The following is a 13,945-nucleotide window of genomic DNA, read 5'->3' as shown; positions in this document are numbered from 1 at the left end:
ACTGCTCTGCTGGTCACTGCTCTGCTGGTCACTGCTCTGCTGGTCACTGCTCTGCTCGTCACTCTCCTGGTCTTCTGATTCGTCGCTCTCTGACGGGTATTCTTCACTGTCAGATAAATATTCCATAATCTCGTACGCGGCCTCAGCCCTGTGTAGAAACTGTCAACATTGCAACAAAACCACATAAGAACGAGTACCCTACCAGCCCCGTTCGTCTAGGGGATAGAAACTGCCAATCATCTGTCGCCCAGGGTTGTCCTTCATAAAACTGAGTCTTCCCGCCAAGTCCTTGTCTTGTGGTCTTCGAGAGCCGGATCCCTTGATGATCTGGTCTAATGTGCCGAACAAAAATGGAATGCTAGAATGACTGGCCACGAATGAGCGGACACTGGTTGAGTATATTTCGTTAGCACGACAATCAGCGGTCTGACAACGCTATACGCACTCATCTGCTGTGAGTCGTTTGGTATACGGAACCTCTATGCTCGTATAAACGGTGGGACCTATCAATTCGGGGTCCCGAGCATCGTCGAGCTTCTTCAATGCCCGAGTTGTCAAATAGTCGCTGTAGGCATATCGGCCGCTTACGGCAATTTCTCCCAATATTAGCCGAGCGAGTCCTTTGACGTTTTTAGGATGGATAGAACGATCGCTGAAAAGTTTCTCGAATAGGTCCATGTCCACGCGCGATCGGTCCAAGGATTCCCAGAAGACCTCGAAGTTCTGCTTTCGGTACTTGAATAAGCGCATCTCGTAAGCTGTATATACATATGTGGGGTTAGTTCAAAGGATGTGTGTGGTGTATTAAGGATATCAGAAGGGCATACATGGGCTTCGGCGAGTAAGATTGATGGTGTTTGTGCGTGTTGCTATCGCCGTAGCGCCTCGCGGTGTAGTGTAGACGTGACGTCCATCAAAGGCAACGCAGGCGCAGTCAACATCAAACCCAGTCAATATCTCAGTCACAGATCGATATAACCGTAGGACCACCTGATTTGACCCAGCGGGGAGAACAGGTCAACCAACAGTTCGCCCAAACAGACCATTTCCCTGACCTACCTGGATGTGACGGAATGGCCATTTTGGGGATATGAACGTCACGGTGTTCTTGGTACGTAAACAAAGACCTTCACCAGGAATTAATCGCTGGTTCTTCCGAATCACCGCTTCCAGCTTCTGGATGCGCTTGATCGCCGCTTCTTCACTATTGATGCCATATATGAAGATGTCGATGTCACTGGCGTCTGCAATCGTTCTGCGAGGTTTCGACGTTAAGGTAGGACTTGGTCAATGAAACTCGGAATTACCCACTGATAGTAGTGCTCTTCTCGCCGTTCCACTGCAGCAGTCGCAGTAAGTGATACGTCTTCACGGATGGGAAGCAAGGGTATGAGTGCAGCTGATCCAGCAACCACAATATTCGACCAGTCTAGCGACATCTGTTAGCGGTGTTACTTTCTGCATATGGGTCTAATGCACTTGATCCATACCAATACCTTGGAGAACGCCTTTTCAACGTGTACACTCGTCAGAAAAAGGGATCCAGTCAGCCGTCGGGCCAGGTACATTACCGTGAGTGAAAGCTTCGAACTGATATTGGAACTCTGCGAACGAGGCTGCAATTGCCGGGGCCCCTTCCGGTAGTCGTTGCTCGTTTTCGAGCGGCATGATATATTGGGCCGCGGGAGTCTCGTTGCGATCTGTGGTACGAATTCTAAGCGAGCTCTGACGCCAGGCATAGACTGACACCAAATCTCCGGAACCACCGATAGTGGGTTTTGGCGTGGTGAACTGCCTCCGTAACCAAGTCTCATATTCCAAATATGGTTGGAGCAGCTGACGTGTGGGCTTGTCCGGGTGCTTGGAGAGGTGGGATAGGAAGCGCGAGGGAGTGGTTGGAGTGGCAGGTGCGGTGTCCTCTTGTTCCCGACTAGCGGTCTTGCGCAACCTAAAATTGAAGATGCGTAACATTATGTTGCTCGATGTTCTCTGGGGAATTAGATGGGAATTTCACAACGAGGGATTGTATCCTTAGTTCGAGAGACACAACTGTCTTCGCGAGCGAGACGCGGGGCTCCTAATAACACGCCAAATTCTTAGTACCCGATTCTCTGTAAGGTCAGAGCGCATGTTGCTTTTTCTATGTTTTCGAAGAGTGCTAATTAGGTAAAGTGGGTCGACAACTTGCCCATCAAAGTCCGCGGCTGTGGATGTTGATCATTGGTCTGTGAAAAGGGCGCCAACCAAGTCAGGGGTTGCAGCATCAATCAGCCGCACGAGTCCGTAGCCTAGATGGAGGCAGCCTGCAAGCGGAGACGGATTTTGTCTTCTAGAGTTTTGATAAGCCAGGACAAAGCGGGCTCAGCACCATCTTCTTTGGCCTGTCCCACTCTTTGTCGCAGTGCAGGTTCTGTGCAATGAATCAACCGCCATCACACAGGAAGCTATGCAGAAAATGCAACCAACTCGAACTTGGAAGAATGCTAGCTATTGAGGTCAACGAGCGACCGATGGGCTCCATCTCCCACTATCACAGCCCGACCTGCCCATTTTGTAGCATGATTGCTAATGCAATAAAGCTGGCCTCGGCCGATGGATGGGACTTGACCACCAACTCGCACACCAAGTCATCCCCTCGGCTCTTCATCCAGAGTCGGAGCCCAGTGTCGGTGAAAATTAATGGATACATGCATTATCCCGGTCCGCGATTACTGCTTGCAGTTGATCAGAAGACTGATCATCGGCAGAATCGCCGACCACTTCGCGAGATTGATCGGGTGAAGGGAGGCAGGTATATTCTGGCCGAAATTGAACAAGTGTCCAACAAATCCATGAATGATGGCAAGAGGGATTTGATACGACGACGAACTATTCCGACCCAGCTGAACATTTCCCTAATGCAGAACTGGCTGAAGCAATGCAAAACACACAAGCACTCCACTGCAGCACCCAAAAAGATAGGCACTGGCCCATTTGATAGCCACTCTTTCCGGTTGATCGATGTGGCGCAAGAATGCTTGACACACCAGATAGAGAAGTGCGATTACGTGGCATTATCCTATGTCTGGGGTCAATCCCCAACCATCCTGACTCCTCATCATAATCTTGAAAGCCCGATTCTGGTCACAACTCGACAAAACATTAGTTTATTATCTCGTCCGCATGCCCTATCGGAGTCATGTCGTGAACTGGGAAAGATTCCTCGTACAGTTTCCGACGCGATGGAGCTGACTCGAAAGATCGGTATCCGATATTTCTGGGTGGACACGCTGTGCATTGTGCAGGATGATGAGCAAGACAAGTCGCGGTTAATCAGCCACATGGACGACATTTATGATAATGCAACCATCACAATCATGGCCACAACGGGCGATAATCCAGATGCAGGATTGCCAGGAATTAGTCCACGGGCAGGTTGTCCAATTAAGCCACACAATGTCCTCGACGAAACAAATGGCCACACCTTGTCTCTGTCCCTTTCTTTGCCATCTTTGTGTCATGAAGTGCGGAAAGGCATGTGGAGCACTCGTGGATGGACATTCCAGGAGCAAAGTCTATCACAGCGCTGTCTGTACTTTACAAGGAACGAAATATTCTTCCAGTGCCCGGACGTTCAATGGAGGGAAGGGTATGACTACGAAGACGGAGGCCCATTAGAAGCACAAATTCAGATTCGCACTGGGCCTCCATGGTGGAGTAAGAGGCTCAGGAAAGATCCGGATCCGACCCCTTATGATTACCTTGGGGATCCACGCAATGGATTGGATGCTGAAAGCTATCAACGCTCTGTTCAAGACTACAGTCGAAGAAATCTCACAAAGCCTGAAGATATACTCAATGCTTTTGAGGGTATTTTCAACAAGTTCCAGCAGGTGCAGGAGGGTCCCAGAGTCCTAAATATTAGCCAGGCTCAAGGCATCCCTCCCCATCTCATGGCCCAGGCATTACTGTGGTTTCCTTCCGACACATGCCAGAGACGCGAATCAGGAGAGGCTTTTTCCACCTGGTCCTGGTAGGTGAATAAACTTACATAGATGGTTGCGGCTAACACTTGACAGGGCGTCATGGCTCGGCCCGATAGAGTTCATTTTTGCGGAAAGCCTTTGGTTGTCGAGGAGCATCTCACACGCCCCCCGGAAAAATTCACCAGTGCACGTCGCAGTTGCCCAATGGCAATTTGGTGATGCGAACAGCTGCTTTTGGTCGCACCGTCTGTGGCAGGCTTCAGAGGATGTCCGAAAGGAGAAAGAAAAGCACAAGCTCAAAGACTATTGGATCACACGAAAGTTTCTCAGCGATGTCATCGGAATCCATGTGAAAAGACTGCTAAGCAAATCGCTTGGTTCGTTGCAGGTCCGTCTTATTTGTGGCCAGCTGGGCTTCATTGGTGCATACCTGGGCTGCGGTGACTTTAACATCGCACTCGCCGGCACTGAGCGGATCAAACCATTAGATCTGCCTGGAGGCCATGCAGGGCAGTTCAAATACGATGTCAAAAGCGACAGCAACTCTTTCGTTCCGGCGACCGAGCTAGTAATTATTTGTTGCACGACCACTATCATGGGTTTACCGCGGACAGTTATGGTCTTCTTGGGTGTGGCCACAAGGGATGGGGTGTCTGTCCGAGTGGGAGTGGGGTATACGTACCTTTCCAAGGATACAGGAGCGTCCAAGCCACGCTGGGGTTATAGATTTTTCGTCGTGAATTAAGTGAGTCCTAGTGAAATATATCAATAGCTCTAGTATCGCCGCTCATAGAGCTACCACTAGTCACTCATCAGGAAATGAAATTCGTTAAGTCATATCGGGGCGTAGGTCTACTTTGTAGGATATGTCAGCTAAGGTTCTTCGTCGATATTCGACAAGCAGGCCGAGATGAAGTCCGCCACTAAAAACCCAATATTTTGATTACCCAGTTCAACTCTTTTCTGCGTAATTCGGTCGATAGAGGTACGAAAGTCACATTTCCTTTATGGCGCGTAAGCCGGATCTATGGATTGAAATTCCACCGGTATGTCTCCTATCCAAGTTGTGAATATGTCTGCTATGGACTTCGAGTGACCTGTATTCTGTTGCGGCATCCGAAGACATGCTCAACTTCGACAGAACAAGAAGGCCATACCAGATAGAGGTGTGGCTGAGCATAGGGAGATTAGATTTGACTGAGGTCGGCGTTGCAAGAAATGCTGTAACAATATTGAATGAGGAACGCGCAATACAAAGCAGTCGATGTTGATTATACTGGTGATATTTATCCCTTTGACTAAGTGCATGCCCGAGAACACTTGCTGGAATTGCATTGAGCTCCAATCACAGCACCCCTGTTAAAGTAAGTGAATGACAAAGCTGAACAGTGCCGGCTAAACATACAGAGGCGTCAAGTCGGTGCGGACTTGACCTTCCGTAATAATGAGAATATCCCTATGAATGAAGTCGTTGCGCCATTTTAGACTATCTTTGTGAGTTAGCCACCCATTTTATGACTTTTCTAATCGGGTTTCTAACGATGTTTCTACTAGCATCTTCCAATAGCTGGTAGCGCTCTAGCATTCATTCTGGCCGCTGGTAATCAATGGACTATAATTTGGTCGGCACAGAAAGCTGATGTAGATATTAGAGAAGAAGCCGAACAAGTCTAGTCCGACAAGAGGGCCAATGTGTGAGATCAACATTGTGCCTGTATTTAATCATCGTGGATGTCACTCCAGCAGAAATATATTCTGTACTAGTACCTCGGACCGTCAACAGGTGGTATATTTTCGCACGACAACGGCATACGCACACTACTACGTTTCACTATTCAGGTACCCCTCCAAATTGTCTCACAGGCGATCCTATGTTTCTGCAGGGTGTCGAGCACAAAGCAACGACAATATATTACTTCACTATATTTCTTAACAACATACTCCTTGAAAGCGTCGGAAGTTCATTTTCCCGATTACAAAATCACGTGACCGTCAATTGAATTGGTTGACAGAAGTCGACCGCATTAACATCAATATACATCCTGAATAGAGCTTTTCGCATCTATTACCCCAACAGCCATGCCAATCGGGCTCTTGTAACAGTATGCACACATACAAACATACAAACTGAATTCGCATTCCAGATGCTGGTCCAAAAACGGCAATCATCCAAGCTGTCCTCATCCGTCACTTGAATTCCGCAGTACCGTAGGTCTATATTCCTACAATCCACAAATAGTAGAACTAAATATTCCATAGTATCAAATATTAATCCTCAATGTGCCCTTGACATTCTAGCCCACACAACCAGCCAACCAACCATTCACCATGGCAATATCCCATCTCCACCGCCACACCTCCCCCGGCCCCCTAACGGTCAAACACTTCATCGACTCCTTCCAGCGCATATGGCTGGAGTCACGACCAGCCCGAACAGGGCGGAAACATGACACTCATCTCCCACGCAGGCTCGGTTTGCTCCCTCCCCTGCACCTACCTTAATCCCAAACTAACACGCACCAGGCCTCGCCATAAGCGGCGGCGCCGACTCCATGGCCCTCGCCTACCTCTGCAAACAATGGGAACTTACCCAGAGGCAAACAAGCAACGACACCGTCTCCGTGACAGCATTCGTCGTGGACCATAAAGCCCGCGAGGAGAGTACTCGCGAAGCGAACATGGTTGCAGGCTGGCTTGACGATATGGGTATATCTCTCCCGTACATCTTTCCATGACGCATCATATATTGACCACAATAACAGGCCTAAAGACACAAATCCTCCCCCTAACCTGGCCAATCCACTCCATCTCCGCCTTCGAAACCCACGCCCGGCGCCTGCGCTTCCAAGCTCTCGGGCAGGCCTGTCGAGCACGGAACATCGAGACCCTCCTCATGGGCCACCACCAAGACGACAACGTCGAGACGACCCTCTGGCGTCTCTGCACGGGGGCCCGGGGCGCCGGACTAGCGGGTATTCCAGCGGTGACGCGCATTCCGGAATGTCATGGGTTGTTTGGGGTTGCGGAGAGTGGATCTTCAATGACATTATCGAAACCGGCAAATCATAATAACCATCGCATCAAGACTACGAATACCAACGAACTAAGACTTACAGAATCACCACCCACCACCACAACCCAGGACCAACAAAAGCAGTATCAAATATCAACAGGCGGCATCTCAATAACCCGCCCACTCTTATCCTTCCCTAAACGATCCCTCCTCGCAACATGCAAAGAAAACAACATCCCCTACGTCGACGATCCAACGAACTTCGACCCAACCTTGACTCCCAGAAATGCCATCCGGAGTCTCCTCGCGGAGAAGAAACTCCCACGTGCGCTGCGCGAAGAATCGATTCTTTCATTGATGAGGAAGAGTAATTCGCTTCTGAGGTCGGTGACGGAGAACTCGAATGAGATTCTTGAGCGGTGCGCGGTCCTCGAGTTCGCGCCGGATACGGGGTGTTTGATTATCAAGTTCCCTCCACCATCTCCATCAAAGAAACCCACCCCAACCGAAACGAATAAAGACACATCATCCCTCACCCTCCGACGTATCACCGAACTCATCTCCCCATCCCCGGAAAATCATTTCCCGTTGCGGAGTTTCGAGCCTTTTGTTTCTCATGTTTTCCCTTCTTCTCCTCCTCCATCCTCTTCCATATCACAAGAACGAGGAAATACCCCAGCAAAGCAACATTCTTTCACATTAGGCGGCGTAATGTTCCAGCCTCTTCGATGCGATTCATCACCACCATCATCACCACCCCCATCCTCAACCACCACCACAACCACACCAGACATCACGAATTATGAAAATACATACCTCCTCACCCGCCAACCATACATGCGGAACCGCCTCCCTATTCTTCCCATCACTGTGCCTATCTACCCACCCTCATCCTCATCCTCATCCCCATCCTCATCCTCACATTACCCAACTCAGCACAGCGGAAACACAGAAACGTCCCAAATATCCATTAGTACATCGGACTGGCATCTCTGGGATAATAGGTACTGGTTCCGGGTTACGGGGACGAGTATACCACCTTCATCAGGGGCAGGACCAACGTCGCTGTCGCTGGTTGTGCGGCCGTTGCAAAAGTCCGATTTGAAGGGTATTCGCATGGCTGCGTCGAAGGAGGAGATGAGAGCGGTGATGGATCGGTTGGGACGGGATGCACCGGGATTGGTGCGCTTTACTTTGCCGATGTTGGTATTGGTTGGGGATGGAGGGAGTGAGGTGCCGTTGGCGTTGCCGACTATGGAGATGTGGATGCCTGGAGCTGAAGATACTCTAAAGTCAGTGTCATGTAGTGTCCGGTGGGAGTGGATGTATAAGGTGATTGATCGGGAACCGTTGGAACGGATGCGTTGGTTGAAGAACTAGCTAAGCTATGCTACAAAGAGATTTCCAGACAAGGAATGTACGCATAAGTGAAAATATCACAGAGAATAGGAAAGGAAGAGATCGACATGCATAATCCGCCAACCCGAAGCAAACCCCGTCGGATGCAGTCCAGAATAGCCAAGCAGACCCGCAGGCTATGCCACGACACAAAGGAAAGAGAAGTGTTATGCACAGTGCGGAATAAATGAACGACGCTCCTGAGCATCACCATGGCTCAGACGCCAAAACCACCGTAAAATAGATTCCAAGAAAGAAAAGAAGGAAGGAAAAGAAAGGCCATCTCCAGTAACAGGCATACACTCATATCCAGTTCGAAGATATCCCAGGAAAGAAACAAAACATTAGAATAATGAAAATGTACGTCAATGATGCGAGCCTGTTACCATACAGCGCTCACTCACTTGCCTTCAATAAGGCCACCGCGGCTTGCTGCGCGCGTAATCCTCCCACTTCACGTTTGAGCCGGAAATTTTCCTTCTTCAACCGGCCAATCTCCTCCAGGGCCGATGACAGTTGTGTTTTGAGCGCATCCTCGACATTTCCAGCTCTCACGTCTTTAGCGATTTTGCTCAGTTCGGAGTTGAATCGATCGTAAAGAGCTTCGTTTTCAGCGCTGGCTTCACGATAAAGTTCGTCGAGCTTCTTGGCACGCTTCTCGCTGACCACCAGAGACGACTCCAGATCCTTTTCAATCGCCGCGGTGCGGCCATTGAACTCCCCGGATAGCGTTTCAAACTTCATCTCGAGGTTGTGGACGCGGGACACCAAGAACGAATTCGCGGTTGGCGAGGCAAATGGCTCGTCAAGGGACTCGTGCCCTTGTGCGTCACCTCTGACTAACGACGGAGTAAGTCTCATCGCCCGTAGTTCCTCACCAATGAGATCAAGCTCGTCCTTGAGACCTAGCTGCGCCATATTTTGTGCTCTCTTTTCACTATTGAGGCGATCCCGAAGCTGTATAATCAATGTTAGTCGTCATGTCTCCCATAGATTGTACATCAAGCGAGGGACAAACTTACCTTTTGGGGACTCTGCAACCGCAGTTTGGGGGTCTTTTGAGAAGACGTCGGTTGCAGGCGTCTCGCGTCGGAGCCGTTGACTTGAAGCGGTCTCTCCTTCAGACCAGGGGCCCGAGAAGAAGGAATACTCGTAGCCCGTGACCTTCTCTTGGCCTCTTGCGTGGGAGGAGACACCGAGGCCTCGCCTTTTCTTCTCGTGGCGCGTTCCGTCTGCGGCATTTTGGGATCGATATTTTCTTTTCGGCTGGGCGTCACTGGGCGTGTCGGTGATCGGCGGGTTGGCGAAGGCATCCGAGTGGGAGAGCCTCCCTTGGCCGGTGATGTGCTTCGGACGGTAGAACCTGAGCCATGACTAGTTTGCGGTCGCGCCTGTCCAGCAGGAGTCGCCACGTCGGCTCGGGGTTGATTGGAAATAGACGACGGAGTTGCGGGTCGTTGTCCCACACTAGATACGATAGATACATCGGAAGAGGCAGTGCCGGGTCGCAGGTCCGAGAGGGAACTTCTTCTCTTGCGGCGCACTTTCACCACTCCATTTGTATTTGTCGGGATCCCACGAACGGAGGACAGAGACGGTGGTTGCTCTTGAGAACTACCTGGTCGTCGAAGATGTTCTTGGGAGAGGGATGCACCTGGGCGGTCGCGGGAGCCTGGTCGTAACAAGGATCCTAGACTGGTATCGATGTCGATCGACTTGGACCGTAGCAGCGACCCCTTTGGCGTACCGGGCTCTGAGTCACCCGAGCCTTTACCCTTGCTCAGTGTGCGGAGAATAGACGATACCTTGCTTTCGCCCTCCAGCTTAGAGTTTTCTCGGTGCAGACCGAAGCCGAAACGCTTCCGGAAGGAGGATGCGTTCGAATTCATGGAACCTGCAGTCTGGGAAAACGACTTTGTTTGGTCGCAGTTGAGAGTCCCTTCCAATGAAGCACCACCAGGAATGTATTCATCGAACAGGTTGTCAAAGTCATCCACTAGTCGGTCCAGCAGAGAGATGTGCTGCATTGGGTCGCCGTCGATAGTCAGAACTTCTGCAAAGGCCGCCGTCAAGGCTCCCCGATCACCATCACTACCCGAGGCATCCAGCAGCTCCGCCAGCAGCCGGATCATGGAAGCCAGCGCACGCCGATTCTGGGGGCTCTGGTCTGCCAAGAACCGTCGGAAGCTCTCGTCAAAGTCCCGCGGGAACATGTTGTCAAATTGCGCTTGCAGAATCCTTAGCGACGGAGAGTCGATAACGGGGCCCATGTGTTCCCTCCACGCATTGGTCATGAACGTCTCGAAGGCCACGAAAAGCGTGTCGACGGGAACTTCAGCTGCCGCTTGGATCCGCCCAGGGTCTTCCAGCAGAATGTTGTACAGCTCATTGACCGACGACCGATCGACATTATCCCTCCCACGAAGAGACCGTCCGACAATGTTCCCACTCCGAGACTGCAGGGCGAGTGCATAAGCAGCAAATGTTTGCTCCAACGCACTAAATGGACTTTCCTCCCCCTTGGTCGGTGGAGCGCCCACCACTGAGATCTTGACTGGACTCTCCTCCTTTCCAGGAAACACCGAAGGCAGTGTGTTGGAGCGCGACATGTTGCCTCGGGGCGGGGGCATTTTAGGGTACTCTCCCAGTAGAGTTGCCGAAGTCGGTGCCTTGGAGCTGGATGCATTGCTGTCCTTGGACTGACTCCCCCCGAGAAGGGTGGAGAGCAATTTTGAGGGGGAAGGGGGGCGGAAGCCTCGGGGAACCTTAAACTGAGCCATGAGGTGGCCGGCAAGGTACCGAAGAATGTCAAAGTTGGAATGTACAATCGACTCCGTCATCGTCCGATTTCGAGGCCCATGGAGAGGGAGGAGCACATTCAGCACTGCCAGAGTCAGCATTCATTCCAGTATCGGTCAATTGGCGAGTACTTACAGCGCTTGGAGAGCACGGGCACGAAACTATCCACGGTGACCATGTCTGAAGAGGCAGTGCCGACTACGGAATCAACATCTATTCGCCATTGGTCTTCATTGGCCAGAGACACGGATACTATCACCTCCAAGTCGGAATCCTTCAACTTTTGGCTGCACTCCGCCCTAGGAGTATCGAAAATCACCCGGATCTTCGACAGATTGGCTCTCTGCGCGGCCTCTTCCGGCGCTTCTTCGAACACACATGCGAGGATCCCGAGATTTCCCACTGTACCGGTGGGGCTGCGCAGCGACCATTTGCCACTTTCGCGCTCGCTTTCAGAGAACCGGCCCTCGATCTTGGCTTTCGCAATCTCCTCTATGATTCGGCTCGCACGGCCTTCGTACATGGACACCGGCTCGAGTGCAAGCAGGTCCACTGTCGTATTCTGGTCGGGCCTTGAGGTGGCGGATGCTGGGGCCAAGAACAAAATTCGGCCACACGTGGACTGCGTACATCGCACAGTGTGTAAGTCGTATACTTGCACCACTCGAAGTTCGGATGAGGCGGGCGAATTGGGTGCAGTATTGGTTGCCGCCGCGGCGTTATCCAGATCGGCCAGGAGACCACGCGCTGTGGTCTTCGCACCCACTGGCTTCGATAGTAATACCAGACAGTTCTTGTAGATCAGCATAATGCCCGCGCTGGGCTCGGTGGGTGGGACATCGAGATGATAGGGCGGGGTTAGCTCGTTGAAGTCCACGGCGGTGATCAGGCGGCCGGTGGGTAGAATCGTAGAGGGCCATCCGTCTACCAGCTCTTTCAACCGTCGGAAGCTCTGGTCGTGATTCGTTGACGAAGCGTCATCCAGCGAGCAAATGTCCTTAATAACATCGCGCGCTTTCAGTAGTGGTCGGACGGCCGGGTGAACCAGAGGGAGACTGCCGGTCATAGTGTCGATCAGGAGACTGTAGCGAGGAAGACGTTGCACCGGCTCCATGAGGAGGGAGCGCAGCTTCTGCTCTCCGGTTTCATAGACGCGCTTCGAGAAGCTCGAGTGCTTGTCTCTCATGAATGAATTGAGTGTCTGCGTGAAGCCGGTATGAGCCCGCATATAATCGGCGTACGGCTGGGAAAACCGGGGAAACCAGTCTAGAAGCGCGTTGGCAAAGGCCACTGCGCCAATCGCATCCGTTTCCTCCCGCGAGAAAGATCGCTGCGACACCGACCCCGGCAGTTCTGTATCATCGGTGAGGTCATCAATGGCTTCTTTTTCTGTCTCCTCGAGAACCTGCCGAATCACCCCTAGGAAACCCATGTTGACCTCAAGAATCTCATTCAAGCATGGTGGAAAGAGCGTGGCCAGATCGGACTCATTGGGGCTGGTGCTCGATGGGCCTCTGGCCTGGGCCTTTAACCGGAACTCCTCCGCCACATGACACACCAACGTGTAGAGCTTGTTGACATATCTCTCCTCCGTATCTACCACTTCGCACATGGTCAAGCGCAGAGCTTGTTTCTGGCCCTTCGAGAAGAGCCGGGACTTGCTCAGGTTGGTCGGTTGCGACGGGGCGCGCTTGAGTCGGGAAGTGGGGAGGAACATGGGCGCTCCGAGGGATCGTACCAGAGATGTATAGCGTCCGTAATGAAGATCGGGGGCATCGTACAAATCCGCGTTACCATCATGAACATCATCATCATCGTTATCGGGCGGGGTAGGAGGCTGGATGACACCGGCGGGGAGGACCACATCGATATCCACCCAGGGAACCTTGCGTTTTTGGAAAGCGCCACGAATGTCGCGCACAATGTCGGCGGTATGTTCTATCTTCGTCATGCGATTTGCAATTTCCGCCGCGTGCATTTCATCGAAGAGCTTGGGCAGTCGGAGCCCCGGTTTCCCAGCGCGGGCGAAGGTCTGCAAGCACTCCTTGGCGGGGTCCGACAGCTCTGCGAAGTACTTCAGCATACTGACGGCGAGACCACGAATGACTTCATCGCCTTGCTTTTCTCGGGGCAAGTGGTTGACCGCAGCGTACAAGGGGGCGGCGGGGGAGACGGTGATGCGCGGGTAGCTTTGGAAGCCGGCGGGGGTGAGGATATGCGCCTGAATGCGCGAACTGCTGACGGTGGCATTTGCAGTTGCGACGGGACCGTAGAAGATGAAGATGGACGATAAATAGGGATCGGAGGCATGGTATAAGGAAAGCTGCTCCAGTGGCAGGTCCGATGGGGCGGTTGAGACCGTCGCCATGATGGCGGGCGGGGAAGAGGGAGGAAGGAAGGAAGGAAAGCTGGTTATCGCATGCAACGAAAGCGTGGGAAATGGCCGACCGATAAAGTGGCGGGGGTGTTGGATGGAAAGAGCGATCAAGGATTAGTTGCACTAGTAGATAGCCAATAAGTGGGACAGATTATTAAGGGAAAGGCCAATCTTAATGTCAATCAGAAACCGAGAACGATAAGAAAAGAGCTAAATAAAAAGTAGGCAGAGTTAGTGATCAGTGATCCGCGATCAGTGATGCCCAACCACAAAAGAACCGGATGGGCAGGTCCCAGGGAGGGGATTAGAATTAGTAGGGAAGGACTATGGCAAAAGAAGGTCGATGTAGTAGATGGACGAAGACATAATAGAGAAAAGCGGCGATGTCGCACA

General features: G+C 51.7%; 4 protein-coding genes across 4 annotated transcripts in view; 2 read left to right on the top strand and 2 right to left on the bottom strand.

Moving 5' to 3' along the window:
- BO87DRAFT_413209 (uncharacterized protein) overlaps positions 1–2,062 on the bottom strand; it is a 2,534-nt gene extending 472 nt beyond the window's left edge. The window contains exons 1-8 of the mRNA XM_025626556.1: positions 1,572–2,062; positions 1,491–1,508; positions 1,312–1,429; positions 1,060–1,255; positions 828–990; positions 446–758; positions 203–388; positions 10–148 (exon numbers count right to left, since the gene is read on the bottom strand). Coding sequence (XP_025483293.1) covers positions 10–148; positions 203–388; positions 446–758; positions 828–990; positions 1,060–1,255; positions 1,312–1,429; positions 1,491–1,508; positions 1,572–1,971 — 1,533 coding nt within the window. The 5' untranslated portion in view covers positions 1,972–2,062. The remainder of the gene's footprint in view (positions 1–9; positions 149–202; positions 389–445; positions 759–827; positions 991–1,059; positions 1,256–1,311; positions 1,430–1,490; positions 1,509–1,571) is intronic.
- Positions 2,063–2,302: 240 nt separating this feature from the next.
- BO87DRAFT_456152 (HET domain-containing protein) lies at positions 2,303–4,779 on the top strand. The gene is made up of 2 exons (XM_025628705.1): positions 2,303–4,012; positions 4,059–4,779. The coding sequence occupies exons 1-2, from the start codon at positions 2,418–2,420 to the stop codon at positions 4,708–4,710; spliced, it is 2,247 nt and encodes a 748-aa protein (XP_025483292.1). The 5' UTR covers positions 2,303–2,417; the 3' UTR covers positions 4,711–4,779.
- A 1,267-nt stretch (positions 4,780–6,046) lies between these two features.
- On the top strand, positions 6,047–8,358 carry BO87DRAFT_351843 (tRNA lysidine(34) synthetase; the record flags this gene model as incomplete). The annotated part of the gene is made up of 4 exons (XM_025621157.1): positions 6,047–6,173; positions 6,225–6,438; positions 6,489–6,671; positions 6,728–8,358. The coding sequence occupies exons 2-4, from the start codon at positions 6,294–6,296 to the stop codon at positions 8,356–8,358; spliced, it is 1,959 nt and encodes a 652-aa protein (XP_025483291.1). The 5' UTR covers positions 6,047–6,173; positions 6,225–6,293.
- Positions 8,359–8,681: 323 nt separating this feature from the next.
- Positions 8,682–13,862, bottom strand: BO87DRAFT_186753 (putative Rho guanyl nucleotide exchange factor). Its single transcript, XM_025618455.1, has 3 exons — positions 11,311–13,862; positions 9,399–11,260; positions 8,682–9,333 (listed from the first exon to the last, which is right to left on the bottom strand). Exons 1-3 carry the CDS (start codon positions 13,541–13,543, stop codon positions 8,773–8,775), a joined length of 4,656 nt encoding a protein of 1,551 aa, XP_025483290.1. The 5' UTR covers positions 13,544–13,862; the 3' UTR covers positions 8,682–8,772.
- Positions 13,863–13,945: the final 83 nt, after the last annotated feature.

The sequence above is a fragment of the Aspergillus neoniger genome, assembly GCF_003184625.1.
Source record: "Aspergillus neoniger CBS 115656 unplaced genomic scaffold BO87scaffold_5, whole genome shotgun sequence".
NCBI classification, from domain to species: Eukaryota; Fungi; Ascomycota; class Eurotiomycetes; order Eurotiales; family Aspergillaceae; genus Aspergillus; species Aspergillus neoniger.
The sequence above is the reverse complement of the archived record's forward strand: the minus strand, read 5'-3'. Positions and strand labels throughout refer to the sequence as shown.